Raw genomic sequence first — 18,747 nt, forward strand, 5'->3', positions numbered from 1 at the left:
GAACCGTTCTCGGATCTGGAGCTTTGAACTGGAAAATTGCTCAAAGTCCTATGAACTGACGGTTAGAGCCAAAAGACACCTTTTCCATCTAATGAGTAGGTATTTCCAAAGGCACACAATGCTATTGAAACGAGGGGAATCTTGGAACACAGCCACAGTCGCACCGGTTGCCAGCAGTTGCATAAATATAACGGGGCCTTCTCTGAAGAAAGGCTGTTCTGGCTTGTTAGGAAACTCTGCCAGATCAATACGCTCGGGAGTTTTTATGATATTGTCTCTTCAGTTTTGTGGAAGAAATATATCTTTATTCTGGATACTTGATTATGTATACATTTTTCCTTACATGAACCTAATATAAATCTGATCCTCATCAGGCTTAGCAGAGAAGCTGTTTCAGGTAGTCTGGGTTGCTTTTGTTCGAAATACATACAAACATACTGAAATACTAATACTTTCTTCTTTCTAGAAAAACCTAAAAAAAGGCGGCTTGCTTAATAGGCTTGGGAAACTTATTCTCCATGTACTATTAGTCCTGTGCTTGACTCTCCTAATAAATAAATTTATAAAGGTAAGCAAATAATTTTTAATATAGAAACTTAGAAAATTTATTCAGTTGAAAGCTATTTGTTAATCATGTACAGTAATATCATTAAATAAAAATTGCAATTAAATTTCATTGCATTTCAGAGACTGCATTTTAGAAATGAAAGATCATTTTGCTAATCTTTTTGGTATATAGATTTAAAAGTACATTCTTAAAACTTCATAAATTAATGCCAAATAATCAAACATGTATTCATAACTTGAATCTCCCCTGTAATTTTATGACAAGTGGAGGTTTATACCGCATTCCGATACTGATGAACATTTTCAAAGTTTCTCTTTGAATGTACTTCTCAATGAATGCAGTTAAAAATGAATACTTGTTATAAAAATGTTGTAGGCCATGCCATACATTCATTTGCTTCTTGTGCACAGAGATATCTGCAGACATTAGTGACAGTAACGCTTTCTTTGCTTTTGAGTTTTAGTCTCTTCAAAAGATCTATATCAACAGGTTAAAATTTAGTACGTGTGGAAATAAAAAGTATCACAGTGAGATGTGATGCCATTGAAATAAAAAGTACAGCTACAACCAACTTGTCCTGGATAATCTTTATCTGTAAATAAGAAACTAATCCTAATAGATATTCTAAATAGTAAGTTGCCCTTTGGACCACAGGACCATAATTGCGAACGGAATGCTTATTTGATTGCAAAGCACCCTGTGTCATTAAGCCTGTATTGCTTGATGCGTTCATTTAAATGATGAAAAAACTGTTTACAGTGTGAAGCTTATTTTTTTGATACTTAAAACACAATTTCCTTTCTTTTTCCCCGCTTTATAGAAAATTCTTAATCTTGAGTCAGATGAACATATATTCAAATTCCTGAAAGCAAAATTTGGATTTGGGGCAACAAGGTATGATTTAGCTGCAATTTTACTTTTTTGTATGACTTCATTAAGTGAAGCCTGAAGGTTGTTACCATTTAAAATCTTGGTGATAAATCATGGATTTTTACCTCATGTTTGTGTCATACATTTTCTTTCATCATAATCTGCACAACTGTGGCTTTATAATTGCTTGGGTAAAAAAGTAAACTTTGGTCCTTTTTGACATCAAGTTATGAAATCCATGATGACAAGGATTATTCTTTTTCCTTTAGAGATTTTGATGCTAACCTCTATCTTTGCGAAGAAGCTTTTGGTTTACTACCATTAAATACTTTTTCAAGACTCTCGGATACATTGCTTTTTTGCATCTACATATTTGTTCTCTTCCTTATGACAGTAGCAGCTGTAATTGTTGCCTTTCGGAACCTCAGGTAAAATATGTTTTAAAAATAAGTCACATTTTTATCAGTTTTTTCTTCTTCAACAGGGTAAGGAGCTGACAGTTGAATACAGCAGCATACAGTATTGCTTTCCACAGGTACTAAAGAAACAGTAGGACTTATAATAGAGAGATCAAGCAAAATAAGTAACTTCCCATTAAAGCTAAAAATGTAAAGGATGTAATGAGATTATACAAAAAAACATTCTTCCCTAGATTCCTTCAGGCTCCTTTGTTGGCTGTTGAAGTTTTGTGTAGGATTGTTTAGTTGGGGTTTTTTGGGGAGGGGAAGCAAGGGAATAGTGTCTTTATAGAAAACAATGTTCATTTCTTGAGTTTATCCTATTTTCCTGTGCAAACCGCTACCAATCAAAGATTTCCCTGGTGGTATCCTCAAACTGCCCAGAATGAGCTTGGATAGTCTGTGCTGAACTTCCTGTCATCTGTGTGAAGAAGCAGGAGTAGGAGACTGCAATTCATTGCCTGTAGCTAATCTGTAGGATTTGGGGGAATTTACAGAACAATAAAATAATATTAGTACTGAGCTACTATAAAAAAATAAAAAAAAATTAAGTGGTTCATTGTAGACCTCTCAGTTTCACATTTGCAACCTGGGCAGAAGTTAGAAGGGATGATATAAAACTTGATTAAGCAAAAATTCAAGGAATGTCATGTAACTAATGCCGCTCACTGTAGATTTTATGGAAAACAGAATAAAACAGGGAAAGAGGGGGAGGGAGAGGACCTAAAACATTCTGATTTCAAAAGTATGTTATGATAATTGTGAAGCCATAGTCATCTGTAAGGTGTTTTGTTACTGTTCAACCAGCCTCTCATAAAGCTTACTGCATCCGTCAATTTTAAAAACAAACAAAAGACTCTGCAGCTCTTATTTTCTGTAATCCTAAATGTAATCCCAAACGTTACCCTAACTTTTAACACTGCCCAGTTATCTCAGTTATCCCCCACCTGAAAAAACAGGGAAAAATCTCACACATTTAAGCAGCATCTTTTTTTTTGATCAGCCCTCCACATACACTCACAAGACCAGCCACATCAAGCAATAACCGGGTCTTTCAGCACTTCTTTTCTGTAAACTTGCTTCCAATCTACAGCTTTAGTGGCATCCAGATACACCAGCACGGCCCCACAAAACAGTTTAGTTCTTCACTGTCGTCAAAAGCCCTGTGAACCCTGTGGGAGTAGCTGCTTCAAGCAATAAGCGAATCCTGCCTTTCTGTAAACATTTTATCTTATTCTAAAACAGCTCATTTAAACTAATGGCCTTTCCAGAAAACCAGACATGAAAATAAATACCCGATGCTGCATGAAGTTGACATCAGGCTTAATTATATCGTAGATACAGTAGGAGATTGTGGAGTGATAGCAGTAATATTGCTCTTTAGCATCAGAAGGATTAAATGCTTTTTAAAATGCAGACAGCTGTATGAAATACGTTACAGAGCTTAATAGAACACTTTTTTAATTTTTTCTGTTTAATTAGTGGTTCGAATCAAGTCCAGTTCATGGAGAAAATAGAAGAATGCACAGTGACACTGAAGCCTGATGCTGCTTACAACTTAATTCACACAGTTCTTTTTGGATGTCTGGCATTAAGCACAATGAGGTATATTTTTTTAAATTCGACTAAAGGCTTTTTTAGATGATTGAGTATATTTTGATAAGGTTGTAACATACGCTGACCACAAACCAACGGGATCATGAACCTTCTTCCTCTCCCTGGTGTGTTTCTGCTTGTAGACTGAGGCGTTTCCCAAAATTGTGCCAACAAGAACGGTTGAAAGTTTGGGAGCAGAGGTGTTCTCAAGAGCGCTTAGCAAAGTGCAAAGTTAATCTTTTACTCAGTGCTTTCAGAGTCCTGAAAGTCCAAGAAAACTGTGCTCAGAATTTCTCTTTAACGTAACTGCTCTCATTAACACGGCTTAGCAGAGCTCCAGATGATCAGCAAAAACTTCTCTGTGTTCTTCCAGAATGAAGTACCTCTGGACGTCCCACATGTGTGTATTTGCATCTTTTGGCCTGTGCAGTACGGAAGTATGGAAACTTATCCTGAAGTGTATTCATCTCTACACATCCCAGAGGGTTAGCGCTATACTTACAGCATATCGTAACATTTTTTTTTCCTCTATATCTAAACCAAGATGCAGAATTATAAGGTATCTGAAATTAATATTGTTTGTAGTCCTCAGACTGGATATCTCTGCAGTACATTTGTATATAAATTTAATAAGTAAAATGTGTTTTCTAGTGGTTTATATATTTAACAATTCCATTTGAATACGCTAGGTGGCAATATAGAAGTGGCTATGAAAAATAACCACAATTTCACTAAAAAAGTCTTAGTCACCATATTAAGAAATCATCAGCGGTCTCAGAAGACCTTTACAGTCTATTATAGTGAATGATACAGTGTTTTCCACTTTATAGAATGCAGATTTATGTATATAAATATAAATGCATCATTTGTGGTGGGTCTGTAGTAAGGGTTTTACTTGAAAACAAAATCAGAATATAGTCTTAATAAATATGTCAGATATCAATATGTTAAAAATCGTCTATGAAATAAATGTATCATCAGAATAACCAATATTTTTTTTCTGATTTCTCCTAGACACATGTGATTAAGTATTCTGTACCAATAATTACATTACTATACATTTCATACAAGGTAAGAAAATTTTTTTCTCAATGTTTTGGCATTTTTTAGTTGCATGGAGTATTCCTTTTCTCATAAAGGGATGTTGTTTTATAAATAATCACATATAAGATTTGTAGCTGAATTTTAAAAACCGGGATAGACTGCCTGAAGTGCAAGTACCTTTACGTATACGAAATTCTATGTAAAGGATCAGTTGGGCTCACTTGATCCGAAGTAGTTGTTGGTAGATAGAAATGTTTGTCTGATTGTGTGTGTAAGTTACCAGGTGGGATTAACATGCATAATGTTGTGGAAATGTTAGTTGTCTGGGTTGGTTTAACTAGGGTGCAGATGAGATGCAGATTGTTAAATTGTGTAATGATTCATTGTAGGAGCAGAAATAATCATTAGGTTCTATACTACTGTGCCTCATCTCTCATATTTTAACGTACAGCATTGTTGAACTAGTCAAGTACTTACATTATCTTCAGCCTGTCCAGAAACAAATTATTATGGTCAAACATTTAAATGGAAATAAATAAAATATATTTAAAATAATAACATGTACAAGATTATTTGTCTGTCACAGCAGTGAGATTTAGAACATTAATTTAATGGGCATCCCGTTCTTTTAATCTGTATTTACAAAGACAAAAAGTTCAGATGCTACTTTGATGGGGAAGTTATTTCAGCAGTTCCTAGTGTCAGGTGAGAATGTTTCCATTAAATAATTACCTTCAGAGAAACTCAAGGTGAATTTCATTATTAAAGTTAAAAACATAGTAGTAAAGCGTAACAGTTAAGAAAGCTGCCAATAGAGTTCACTCTGGAAGCCTGTTCCCTCTTTAAAACAGTGAAATGAAAAGTCAAAAAGGACCGTAACAGTGTGTTTAGTAAAGTTACACTGATGTGTTCCACTCAAATTTTCTTATTACTCTGCTAGAGAACTTTTTAGGGTTTTTTTTTCATTGATATGCTGGTGAGGGAAGTCATTTACTGTTTTCATCGTCTCTGAAAATGAGAGAAATAATGCCTTTCTTTTGAAGCGGGTGATGCCAAAAGCATGACATTCTAATAAATAGTCTAATGTGACAGATCAACTAGGAGTAATTTTCCTCCCGCTCTTCATGAGCAGATGTGAAGTTCCTAAATTCTGTCAGATTCAATTCTGAAGTCAACAGAAGTCACTGATTTTCATGGGCTTTAGATCAGTCATTCGTTGCGCTCAGGCTGCCTGAAAAGCCTCGTTTTTGTGTTTCTTCTAAAGATAGGAAAGAATTTTTATTGACCTTAAAAATACCGTTTTTTGAAGACTCAGTGGGAATAAAGAAATACATCACACTTCAGTATTTTTTTGTCTTAAGTCAGTTCTCGCAGTTCAGCTGCCAGAGGAGTGGATAATATCCTTTGTGTGTGTGTCTTCTCTGCAAAGCTGTGAGAGTCGGCGAGCCCCCCGGAAAGCAGCCCCCCTGACGGACAGGTAAAGCCTGTCACCAGATCCCCTGGCAACGGGCGGAATAAAACTCCTTACAGAGATCCAGAAAGTATAAATTCCTTCTGTAAGAAGGTGTTTTTATATTCTCTCTCTAAAACCTTTAGAAACGATCTGACAGCGCAAGTGGATTTCGGTAACAGAGACTGCTTGTCTGTCTCCTTCCCGGATAAGAATTTACCTGTTTGCACACAACGACTGCTCACGTTGCCTGAGCACCTCCTGGCATATTCACTGCAAAGTTTAACTGCCATCACGGCTGGCTTTCTCAAACTAGCAGTAGGGCAATTTTGTATTTCATTGCTTTTATGGTTACGTTTGTCAGAAGAACTATTCTTCAGTGCCATTCCTCAAAATAGGAGTTTTATGGGATTATTAACTTAATCCTGAATAAGCTAATGAAAGCCTCTTTTGAGGCACGTGGTTACTACAGTCCCAAATACATCACTGGAACAGTAATTTATTGAGATACAGATGCAGGTACAGTGCTAGCTATCTTTCAGATTTCGGGTACAGTATATTTTGAGACCTATAAGACATGTATATTTCTATTTACACAAGTTTTCTTCATTAGTATAGCGCAAAGGTCTTTTAGATAAAGTGAAAGTGCTGAAGTATTTCCATGCGTGCTTTAGCTGTGCTGCAGATACCACATATATAATGCAGTACTAAATATGATTTATGTTTCGGTTCATACTCTGTATAGATACAGTTCAGCTGTATGTGTCTATTGCATTTAACTTCCAAACAGAATAATAGCCATCAATTTGTGGTTTATGTCAGTCATTCCTAAATAAATTGTTGGTACTTAAAATCAGTTCCTGAGCTTCAGCAAGTCTGTAGTTCCTGCTTTTGCCGACTAACCTTGTTTTTTCTTTGCTAGTAAACTATCCATTTATATAATTTCTCAAACTGCATTTTTATCTTCATCGTGTCCAAGTCCTTTTGCTCCAAACATATACATTCATTGCAGCACATAGTGCAACATACACCAATGGTCCGAGCAGTCTTCGGCTGTACTGAAGAGCTCCCAGTATGTACTGTGTGTATTTATCCTTTAAACCTAAACTTTGTAAGCTTGGCAGTTTGTAGGAGAAATGACAAAAGAAAATGTCACGTTTATTTCTGTTCATAATTTCTAATCTTTCTCTAAAGAGATTCTTAATTTTCATTCTTAGGCCAACAAGAACTATAAATAATATAGTAGTACTTGCTTTTCACTTAGACTCAGAGGCCAAAGAATTAATGTTTATACTTTTTGAATTCAAAATAAGTGTCCCTGTATTTGAGAAGTACCGACCTCCCATAATCATCACTGGGCTGTTCAGCATCTCCCAGTTGCGTCTAGCACAATTGTCTAAGTCTGGCCTTTCTAGCTAGAAAGAAGAACATAGGTTGGTTGTGGGGAAAAGCTGCGAGCTTTTAAGAATCTCTGGGTTCTTGTCACAGGTATTGAGTTAAAAATTGTGAAGTGTATATGATGAAGTGAGATGTATTTGGGGATAATAACTATTAATAAATCAAAGTAGACTGAAAACCCAAAGCACACCAGACATTCAATAAGAAACAAGCATTGTTAGACTGAATGACATCTACGACCATGAGCCAGAGGGGTAACAAATGTGAAAGAGAAAGCTGAAGTCTTTCTACCCTATAGAGACTTGGGGTGATGTTTTCACTCACAAGAGAGAGAATTTTACTCCTGAAAGTTACAAATTGTCTTACATCCACCAAGGAACGAGGGTAGGGAACAAACAACAACTTTAGTACCTAAATCTCCTAATAATTCAATTTCTTTCTGTAGGCATGTCATCAAATTCAGAGTTTATTATTTTGTTTATTTTTGCAGATTCTAGGTCTTATTGGCATTTTTCAGTGAGCAATTACATACCTGAGAAAAAATATTCCCCATTATCAGTTTAAAGTATGCCACCGTTCCATTTTCTTGGCTTTGTTTTTGGTTTTGACGTGAGTCAGAAATAACATTTCATACTACCTTTTCCTGTACAAGTCTTTTTGAAGCCTTTTGGAAATTAGAAGTCCTTAAGATTTTTCCACTCAAGAACAAAATCCCTGTGTTGCTAATTTAAGTCACTTGACCACAGGCTGCTTCTCCTGAAGACTTTGACCCCGGAGAGGAGCATGTTACGAGTTGGACATCACGTTTACATACCACTCCTTGTTCTGAACAGTTTGTTACATCCCTGATATACACCAGCTATTCTTTTTATCCATTCCTTGCGTCGTGGTACGCTTTCTCTCAATCTGACCTTATACTTGATTTACAAGACAAAGTTGTTATATCAGTGTTGTTGATCCATATTTTGGGATGCTCCGCTTTTTATTTACTTTGTCATTGTTACTCTATTGTATTTGGAACTCCTGGAGTTCCTCAGTTTTCTCTTGGCTTGACTAATTAAATGTAGTGTTACCTGAAAATTCCACTACCTCAGAATTCTCCTTTTAAATTTAGCAATAGCAAGTCACGCTACCAAAAGCTCCCAGCTCTCAGTAGGCTGCAGGGCAGGTTTGCAGCATGATCTAGAAGCAAAGCAGAGCCCGTTTTCCCTTCTGTCTCCAGTCTGAAGGACTCCAAGCTTTCAAAATGTTTAGCAATCCAGGGCAGTTTAGTAATGAAGAGAGGAAGTTTTGATTCATTATGAGACTCTGCAGTCTCATTTTACAACTGCTTAATTTATTTACTAATCTCCCGAGAGATTTTCTGAAGATCAGAAATACATCTATTATAATCCTAGTGTACTTCCCAAAACTGTAAGGTTGCGGCACTGCCACAACTATCTTTTAGATGTTTTTCATTCTACCAGCCAGTATTTACTTTAACAAATACATCAAGTAAACAGTTAAACTTATAAGTACCTTAATTGGCCCAATTATACCTCCTGCTCCCCAGTCCTCCTACATAATTACAGTTTTAGTGAAAGAATGCATATTTTTGCTAAGTAGTTCAGCAGCATCACATTCCTTCTGAACTCTTGGCTGAATATTATCTAAATCGGCTGGTTTATGGCTTTTCAGATTATCAGGTGGGTTTTCTTACACTTTTTTCCCTGTGACATTTCACTTTGCGAGCCAGCGATCCTTATTGTCTGAAGAGAGCAGGTTTGGAATAGGTTTCACCGTAACATCCTCTGTAGTAAAGACTGATGCAAAGCAATCAGTTAGTCATTAGCATTGTCATTATCTCTCTTAATTACTCCCTTTTGCCATTGAATATTTACTAGCTTAAACAACAAGAAACCCTTAAATAAATCTTTGTTCTGTTAGCTTTTCTGGGGTGGGAGGGTTAAGCTTGAATAATGTATTATTTATCTTTAGTAAATTTTGAAATGTTTTCCCCTGAGTCTATTGTCTGTTGCTGGTCAGTCTCACTGTTGTTTTTTTCCTTCAGTGGTTCTCTTTTAATTAAAACTTCTGAAATGCCATTAACGGCATCCAGAGCACATCTAGTGACTTCAACTTCTAATACAGATTTCCTACCTTTCTTCTGTTTTTTTTTTATTTAGCTGTAAGTTGCTTTTTCAAACCTAATGTTAATTCCTAGGGCCTTTCCTTCTCCCGTAATCACAGGCATCATTTAATGGACTGGCTGTTACGTACTGAACTTTTACATGATGCCTCTTTATCTCGTTCCTTTTCTTAAAGCTTGGGCTGTCAAGAAATAATTCAAAACATTGACATTCATCTTAAAGTCCAAGGAACTGAAATGGCTCGCTTTTACAGTAGATACAATGCGCAACCCTCATATTTGGTGGCAACTTGTAGTTTCCCGTGGATTTTAAGATAAAAACTGCTCTTAACTAGTAGAGTTCTGGAAACCTCCAGCGAGACGCGCATCTGAGAAAAGCTGTTCTTCTCAGGCTCACCACAGCGGGTGGTTCTGTTCCTTCTGGTCGTCTGGCGGGAGCTGCAGGTCTCAAACTCTGCAACTGCGTGTTCCTGCTGCAATTCCGGGCACCTCTCCTTCCTAAGAAGGGTAGATACCCTTATGTCTTGCAACTTACCCCTGAGCTGGACAAGATCAGTTACTAGCCAAGAGGAAATAATACGGTTCAACATCCAGAACTTGTTTTATTCATTCTGTCTTCAGTTTGTTTTATTTTGTTTTCATTATAGTTCTGGCCAGGAATAATGGATGAGCTGTCAGAGCTGAGAGAATTCTATGACCCAGACACCGTGGAGCTGATGAACTGGATTAAGTAAGAGGATTTTTTCCCTATTTAAGTTAAATGCTATTTGTGGAGATCTGATGTTCTTAGTTACAGTGTTCTCCTTATTTGTCACAGCTCATCAGTGAACTCTGGTGACCCAGGGAGGTAGTTCAGGATGAAAGGGCTACCAGGAGGTTAGCACCTTACCGGCTGGGGAGAACAGCCACGTGCAGCGTCCCCCAGACTGCTCGGCCCTGGGTGTTGTGCTGCTGGGTTGCGTGTGTGTCAGGGAACCGGTTGACTCCGTTTGCTCCCATAAGTACACATAGTTTTTCCCAGCTGAAAGAGGTCAATTTGGAGGTGTCAGGCTTCTTCCATCCTATTACAGCTGCCTCTTTACATTAATTGGCCTTTGCAGTGAAGTAATTTTATTTTTATTTTTCCCCCCAACCTGGTGTCCTTCTCTTTTCAACTTCATAATTTAAAAAATGTTGGATGTCCAGTTGTAGGGCTGGAAAACCTGTACTCTACGGTCTGTTTCTTGAACTTTAAAATAATCTAAACTTTTTATACTTATTAGAATTAATCCTAACGTGTTAAACTAAACAAAATATTTGTAATTGAACTTGCCACAGCTAAGCAAAGGTGCAGAGTCTCTTTCAGGAGCATGAGTTAATCATTCTGACCCCACCTCATCACTTCTGCTTTCTCACAGAGCACAGGAATGTATTTTTTAGGTGGAAACAGTTTAGAACAGCGCACACAGAAGATCCTGTAGGGTGTTCTCTGGAGGACTGTGAATCCAAGGGCTCTCTTCTCTAGTAATGTACAGTTACCACTAAAAACTTTCAGGTTAAGTTCTGAATAGAGAGATTTCTGGGACTTAACTTATTTGGAACCCTGACAAAGATTTATTCAAAAGAAATCGGGTTCATGTTCTGGAGGAAAACATTCTGAAAGTAAATCTCAATTTAATACATTTAACATTGAACTATTTGAAGTGTTTTTTTGAAGTCCTGTATTGTGTTTTCATATGCAATCAACTTCAGTGAAACCAGTTGCCTGTTCTACCCATAGCGACACGTTTACACTCCTTAATGTTGTATTTCTTTAATCCATTAACTAGAAGGAGTAATTTAGAAGTAAAATATATTATAAGCCTTTACTGACTTATTCTGAAAGCAGGCCATGGATTTTTTCCATCATTTAGAATTTTTGCAGCCGTATTGACATGTTTTTGTGACTAATGTTTACCAGCCAGTTCCATTTAGCACTACTGTTTTATTAAAAGATGGTAAATGTCTGATAGTTCAGGTCTCCTGTGTACAATATATAGAGTTATATATAGATTTAGACATAAAATATGCATGTGGAGTTATTCCCAGCCGTGAACTGGATTTGACTGGATCCAATAAGAATAATTTTTCATACGTTCTTAGTGCTGAGAATGCTAAACTGGTGCTTGTCCTCTTTTCATTTTAAGTCATGACAGACAATTACAGAGGGAAATTTTCTACTTAGAATTTATTGTGTTTAGAAATATTATTCCTGTAAAGAAGAGTTAATTATCTATGCTTTAAATACAAGTCAACAAAATTTATGGTAAGTTTGTCAAAGTGGGACAGATTTTCTTAAATTGATGTGTAAGAAAAATATTTTACTAACACTTGATATTTCTGCTGTAGTTAATGATCTGTCAGGGTTCATGTCAGGAACTAATCATTCATTATTAAAACTCAGTATGAGAAGCTCTAATTTGTCATATGTGGCAGTGAATTAGGAATAACTCATCTGTCTTGCAATCTCTCAACAAGAAGAAAACCCTTCTTATCTGCTTAGATCTAAATGCATATTAACTTGCCCAAATATACAGTCTGAATAATAGACAACTCTTAGTCTGTCCACTGTGAAGTGTCTGCGGATGGATTTTTTACTCTTCCCCTTACTAAAATTACCATGACATTTTCAGGAAGATGTACTGGTTTGTATCTTTATGAAGTTACTGCATAGTATTGGACTGCGGCTATTGGAGAGCGCAGTTTTTTACATAATGATCTTGCATATCCCAGTCTCCTGGTTTTTCCTACCCACCACCTTATTTTCTTAGCTTTTTTTTAAAAATAATAATAAAAAAAGTCAAGAAGGTCCTGCCAGTGACCCAGGGATAGTTCACAGCTGTGTTCCCAGGTGGGAGGTACATTAAAATTCTTAGTTTTGGTCTTTCTCCCTAAGACAACAGGAACAACATGCTCATTTGTGAGATGGGGAAGAATATCAGTAGAATGAGCAAATCAATAGCGTGAACTTCCCTACTCTGTTTACTTCTGGTAAGTGTTTAAGAAGCAATGTCTTCTGCCTTTAAAGGGGAAACCTGTCTAGAATTGTGGAATATTTCATAAGCAGTTACCAAAAATGATAGAAAAGCTTCTTAGAAATCTCAGACAACACCCAAAACAGTGGAAAAGTTACCCGAGACTGAGATTCGGCAGAGCATAATTGTACGTCAGCTGTATTCGAATGAGGTGTGGGGACAAGCAGGCAAATTTTTATATTAGTGGAAACCCCACAAATTTCCAAAAAGCTCCTGAGGTTACAAAAATGGGATACCCATGTTTCAGTGATGCTTCTTTCATGTAGTAATTTATACTAATGGCTATATTTCAATTTCAAGCCAGCTATAAATTTTAACTCTTCACTCTTACTTACATGCCTGATTTTCAAGGTAATCACACTGAAATCAACACATATTCCAGACTTTAAAGGCAATGTTACACCTACTTTTTTTTTTTTTTTAATTATTGTTCTTAAATTCTTGGGCTTATCCTTTGTCGTTGACTGATTTGTCAGTAAAATCCAGGCATGAAATTGATAATGCCTGAGAACTAGGTTCATACCAACCGTGTAGGTGCTCTCCTGTATGTGATCAAAATATGCATGCCTAAAATCGAGGTTGGGACTAACAAAAATGCATCTCGTTGCTCTTTCTTTGTGGCTGTCGTTTTCCATTTTTGCAATTTTCAGTCTTTCCAAACCAGAGGGAAAAAAAAGAACCATGACAGTTTGACTGAATATGCTTTGCTGCCTGTCATTTGCACCTAAACCTGTAGTATTTTGATACACTGTTCTGCAAATAAAAACTTTCTTTTAAAGAAAAAAAAAAACAAAACAACACAACAACCCTGAAGTGGCATATTTGAGAACCCTCTTTCAGAGTGCCCTTTCCTCAGCCCCCTTTGCTTTGTAGATTCATATCACACCCAGGCAGTAGTAAAGGAATAGTCGGAGATTTGTCAGATTTTATGGCTCTGAAAGCCAACTACAGAGTTCAACTCTGGAGGACTTTTAGTAGAAATAGCCTTTTTATTTCTAATGATGTAACCTGTAATTGCGATGTTGGCCGTTACTGTGGCGCTTCTTTAAAACCAACTCACAATAATTCTTTAGCAGCTTAATAAGAGAAAGAATTACTACCGTTTTGAGAGTCTGCACAAGTTAGGCATAGACAGACATGTAGTTCATGTAAAACCGTTCTATTTTTAATTAGTTATTCTTTAGTGTTTTCATAATTCTCTAAATTCTTAAGTGCAGGTAAAGGAAAGCTTCATATGTTACATATTAGCACATATTAGTGCTTAGTTTACCCATTAGTTCAGCTGTAATTAACTTGTTGAAAGCTTAGAGCTTCAAAAATAAATGAGATGATTTGTTCAAAATGCCATCAGGTCTGCTTGGAATGACATTTAAATTATATAATGTAAATCAGTTTGACCTGTAAGTCCTTGTCATTATTTAGTGACATTTCGTACAGAATGAATTGTTTGCAGGTTGGGCAGCGCGGTACGGAGCTTGGCAGAAAGCTATAAAACAAATTATCCTTCCATTTTATACATCATTTGTTCAGACATTTGTAAAAATTGCTTCATTTTTCTCTAGTAGAGAAGTGTCAGTCAGTGGTTGGATGCGCAGCAGCTGCCTTGGATACAGAGCACAGCCGGCTCGGGCAGGAGTGTCAGAGACAGACACTGGCATGAAATGCAGAAATCATCCTGTGCCTGAGAAGTATTAGTTAATTGTCACATCTCCCTCTGGTGGCTGTTTCAGAAGATAAACGCTCCATAACAGCCACGGTCTGAAGTTCTTTTAAGACATAGTTAAGGAGGGAAGACATTGCAAGGAGCTCAGCGTCACCTTCCCAGTGTCTGTCACAGCAGTGAGATCCCGCACCAGGTTTGGTTCCTGGTGTTGCCCGTATGGCAGGGAAGGGGTGGCGTCGGGAGCTCTGGCAGTAGCACACGTCGGTCTGGGCACCAAGCTGCCCCCACTAGGATATGGGCAGTGGTATGTCTTAGCTGTATGATCTTCTAGAACTTCAAACGTCTCAGGGAAACACCTGCCTTCACCGGGAACACCTGACCCTGAGCTCCCGCCAGGACCAAGGCACATAAGCCAGTTTTTGAAAAGCAAGCAGTTGCTTTGAAGGTATAGCTGTAGGAAGTGCTGGCAAAACTAATACCTTATAAATAAAGGGTGCACTCAGCTGTATGTCACCCCTTCTGGGCAAGGAGGAATGCTTTTAGAAAGGGGGGGAATTGAACCCTGCATCTTCTACATTTTTGACAAGCATTTTTACCAGTAAGTTATGGAAAAAGGGCACTATCACCAATTCCTCTGGCTTGCTTTTGTTAGAAGAAAGGCTGTTTCTTGGGAATGGTTTTTTGTTTTTGTTGTTGTTTGTGGTTTTGCCTTTGGTACTTGTTGTGGGATTTTTTTTTTAAAGAAAGTTTGATTCTGCAAGTTTGCATTGCATTGGGCTGGTTAGGAATCAGGTGCAGGGTTGCCTCGGTGAGGCCGCGTCAGGAGAGAAGCGCTGCAGAGCCTTGTAAAGTTTGAACTGATCTTGGACAAACACAGAAACAGACTTTTCCCACTAGAAGTTTCCCGGCCCAGGGATAAACACAGAAGCATGTTGAAAGTGCTTTGAGAATCATCATTTTCCCGTAGGTCTCTGAGCCCTACCAAGTCCCTCTGAACCTTCCCCGCGTTCTTTTCAGCTTCGTCTAAAGAATTGTGCTTCCCTGCAGGCTCGGGGACGAGGCCCGGCTGACAGCCTGTCAAGGCCATTTGCATGAAAGTAAATTCTAAGATTAATTCATTTCTTGTAATGAAACATTTACTTCATGACACTTGTGGCTTTGAATATTTTAAGCAAAAAAAAAAAAAGAAGTTTTTACAAGAGATTAAGTATTTTTAGACTTTAAAATGAAACTGGTTTTATAAATGGCTGAAAAACTGGTCTATCTAGTAAAGTTAAACTGGCCTCTTACAAATTCTCTCTCTGTCCTTCCTAGATGAGATTAATGTACCAGCGCAAGAATTTTTAGGAAGGGTTTGCAATTATTAATTCATTTGCTAAGCATAATCTCTTGAAAGGCGATAATAAAATTTAATACTTGTCTCTTAACGTTTTCAAGCCGATCGTGGAGCTTAAAGGAGGCTGAGCATGTAACTGCAGCTTCGGAAGGCTCCCGGAAGGGTACCCCAGAGTGTCACAGTTAGCTGACTCCTGTAGGTGCCACATATGCACATACGGCGATGTTTAGGCAACTGTTCACATTCCTTTCTAATTTCATTTTACTTGATTTAATGTATGCTTCTTTCTGTTGTTTTAGTCTTCATAGACCTTTTCATGTTACATGCTTATTAAACGTTAGAAAATTCTTAAGCATACTATGACCATTTTTAATTAGCCTAATTATAGTAGTCTCTGTTGCCTGACATTTTTACTTTATGTTTTTATTTTGCCCTGTGTTGTGTCTTTACCTATATTTTAGATTGTAAACTTGATGGGAGGAAGGTGAGCAAAAAAACCATTTTTTCATTATGGGTATTTAAACAATCCTGAGACACCAAGAGTGTTATTTAGGTAATAATTCTAGACGTTGGCTCTAAATTTCAGATGAGATCCTAGTACCAGTAACGGACAGCATTTCTACCTGCCGTCTTCTGCATCCCCCCAACCCCACGCTTTTTGCAGCTGGGGTGACTTTATTCATAATTTCTCTCCCACAGTTGTCAGAGTAGGAGGATTAATGTCTCACGTTTAGTTTCCACTCCAAGTGAATGGCGAATGCCAGGACAGTAACAAGAAGTTTTAGCATTCAGATTAACGCATTGCGTATAGAACATCCTATATATCAGACACAAATCTAAGTCACAATAAGTTTCTTGAAATATTAAAAGAATTACGATATAGAAATTTACAAATGTTCAGAGGCTCTATGAACCCAAGAAATATGAAATATGGAAGTACTTTGAAATTTTCAGGATCATGTTTTCCCTAAATTTCCTCATGGTGCACAGTGAATTTTTTATTTGCAGTTAGATAGTATTATCATAATTTATCCGCTTAATACTTGGAGAACACACAGTTGCTTGAACAGTTTGCTCCACGAATAGAGAAGAGGCAGAAAAATATTTTTTCAGTCTTTTTTTTCCTTCTGATGTGTGACAAGCAATGCAGAGTGCCCTTTCAGAGACTTCCTCAGACTTATCAACATTTGTTTAGGTCAAACACTCCAAACACAGCAGTGTTTGCTGGGAGCATGCAGCTATTGGCAGGCGTCAAACTGTGCACTGGACGGACATTAACTAATCATCCCCATTATGAGGACAAGAATCTGAGAGAGAGAACAAAACAGGTAAGAATATTCTGATCGTTTAAGTAATTCCTATCCATATCAGTGGCTCCATTCCAGAAAACATGGAATCTGTAATGCACGTTGCAAATGACATCACCTGATATCCTAATCGAACTAACTTATTTTAAGATGTAATTTAACTTTTAACTATTTCTGTGAAACTCGTAGTACTTTGAGCATCTGTTGACTTGCTTCTGGCAGCTGGTGTGTGTCTGAGTAACTGTACCCAAGAACTCCAGCTAGTTCTGGGTGAGCTGGGTTGGATGCTTCTGGCATTAACGGATCCCGCTGCCCAGTTGGGCTGTTAAACCCGTATTTCCCAATTTGCCTGATACTCCCTTCAGTTCCCAGGGCAGCACATAACATTCTATACAGAAGCCACCGTGAGAAACTCCAGGCAAAGCCGGGGAGATTATTTTAAACTATCCTTTCCTATAATTTAGACATTCTGAAAGTTTTACAGACATCTACCAAGGCCCTTCTGCAGACAGCGGCACTGCCCAGTGTTGTTGCAGGTGGCAGCAGTACTGTCCTGCGTCATAGTAGCCATGACAAGAAACTCTAAGCGGCTACTGAATAAAGCATGCATTTATTTTTTTTTAAAGTATTTAATTGAAATCACATGGATTATCAATCTCAAGTCTCTCTCTGGTTCAAGATAAAGGAATCACGAAAGAGCAAAGAAATAATAGTGATGTGTCTTACAGCTTAGTTTTCTTCTTTTATAGATCTATCAGATCTATGCCAAGAGAGCTCCTGAGGATGTTTACAGAATACTGCGATCCTTCGGCACAGACTACGTCATCCTAGAAGACAGCATTTGTTACGAAAGAAGACACAGTAGAGGATGTCGGTTACGGGACTTACTTGATGTAGCTAATGGCCATGTAAGTAAGATATACAAGATTTCTAAGGAAAATATGTTTTGCTTAACTTCTCTTTGAAATACAGTTACGATTTGAAGTAGCTTGGGTTATTTCCACTTCATCGGGAGCGTGAGAAGTAAAACCTAATGCAGCCTTTAGGCATTCTGGAAGTCGCCAAATTGAACACTGCTTGCTTTTAATGGTATTTGATAATAAAAAAAGAAGGAATTCAGCCTGGGCAAAGTAATGAATCGCATCCTGATGAGCCTCAGGTTAGCGGTGCACAAATAGTGTTGCCTTTCAGAGCGTAAATCACTTCATGGGTTTGGTTCCCTCGGGACCAGAGGCCGGTTGTGCTGCCCCGTTGTGTCAGGGGAGTTTTCAAGCGTTTCTGGGGCAAACATGGAGCCACAGCAGATGCGTAACTCAAAGCAGAGATGCACCTCTGACACATCAGCTTTATCCATAATAGAGACGATACTATAAATCTTGCTGGTCTAATGTTATTTTCTTCCTACCATGTGTTTCATGCAGTCACTGTTAACAAATGCAGCCAGCCTGACCCTCTGAATGTATTGTCAAGGTTGTTTTTAGCTTCTTGTTATTCCCTGTAACTGTGAACTGCCTCAAGATATTTCACAAATCTGTTCCATTTCATTACAGATCATGGATGGTTTGGGAGAGAATGAACCTGATTTGAAACCTTCGTTGTATCCTCGCTTCTGTGAGGAAATCAAAAAAAACCTGCCTTCTTACACCAGACACTTCACTAGAGTGTTTCAAAACAAAACATTCCATGTTTACAAACTGGCTAAGCATAAATAACGTTGCCCACCACGGCTTCAAGTTCAGTATTTTAACGCTAGGACCCACATTAGAAAATGCAGAAGTTTACAAACGTGTTACATTTGTAAGACAATTTACATTCATGGTTTCTTGTTTAATTACTGTGATTATTTTTTTTCTAGACAGTTTAGTTTTGATAGCAT

General features: G+C 37.6%; 1 protein-coding gene across 1 annotated transcript in view; it reads left to right on the plus strand.

Moving 5' to 3' along the window:
• DPY19L3 (dpy-19 like C-mannosyltransferase 3) overlaps positions 1-18,583 on the plus strand; it is a 32,257-nt gene extending 13,674 nt beyond the window's left edge. Inside the window, exons 9-18 of the mRNA XM_074158018.1 lie at positions 467-568; positions 1,389-1,462; positions 1,708-1,866; positions 3,379-3,501; positions 3,866-3,977; positions 4,507-4,563; positions 10,160-10,242; positions 16,760-16,892; positions 17,621-17,779; positions 18,422-18,583. Of these exons, the coding sequence (XP_074014119.1) occupies positions 467-568; positions 1,389-1,462; positions 1,708-1,866; positions 3,379-3,501; positions 3,866-3,977; positions 4,507-4,563; positions 10,160-10,242; positions 16,760-16,892; positions 17,621-17,779; positions 18,422-18,583 (1,164 nt within the window). The remainder of the gene's footprint in view (positions 1-466; positions 569-1,388; positions 1,463-1,707; positions 1,867-3,378; positions 3,502-3,865; positions 3,978-4,506; positions 4,564-10,159; positions 10,243-16,759; positions 16,893-17,620; positions 17,780-18,421) is intronic.
• The last annotated feature ends 164 nt before the right edge of the window (positions 18,584-18,747 follow it).

This window comes from Numenius arquata, chromosome 13 (genome assembly GCF_964106895.1).
Source record: "Numenius arquata chromosome 13, bNumArq3.hap1.1, whole genome shotgun sequence".
NCBI lineage: Eukaryota > Metazoa > Chordata > Aves > Charadriiformes > Scolopacidae > Numenius > Numenius arquata.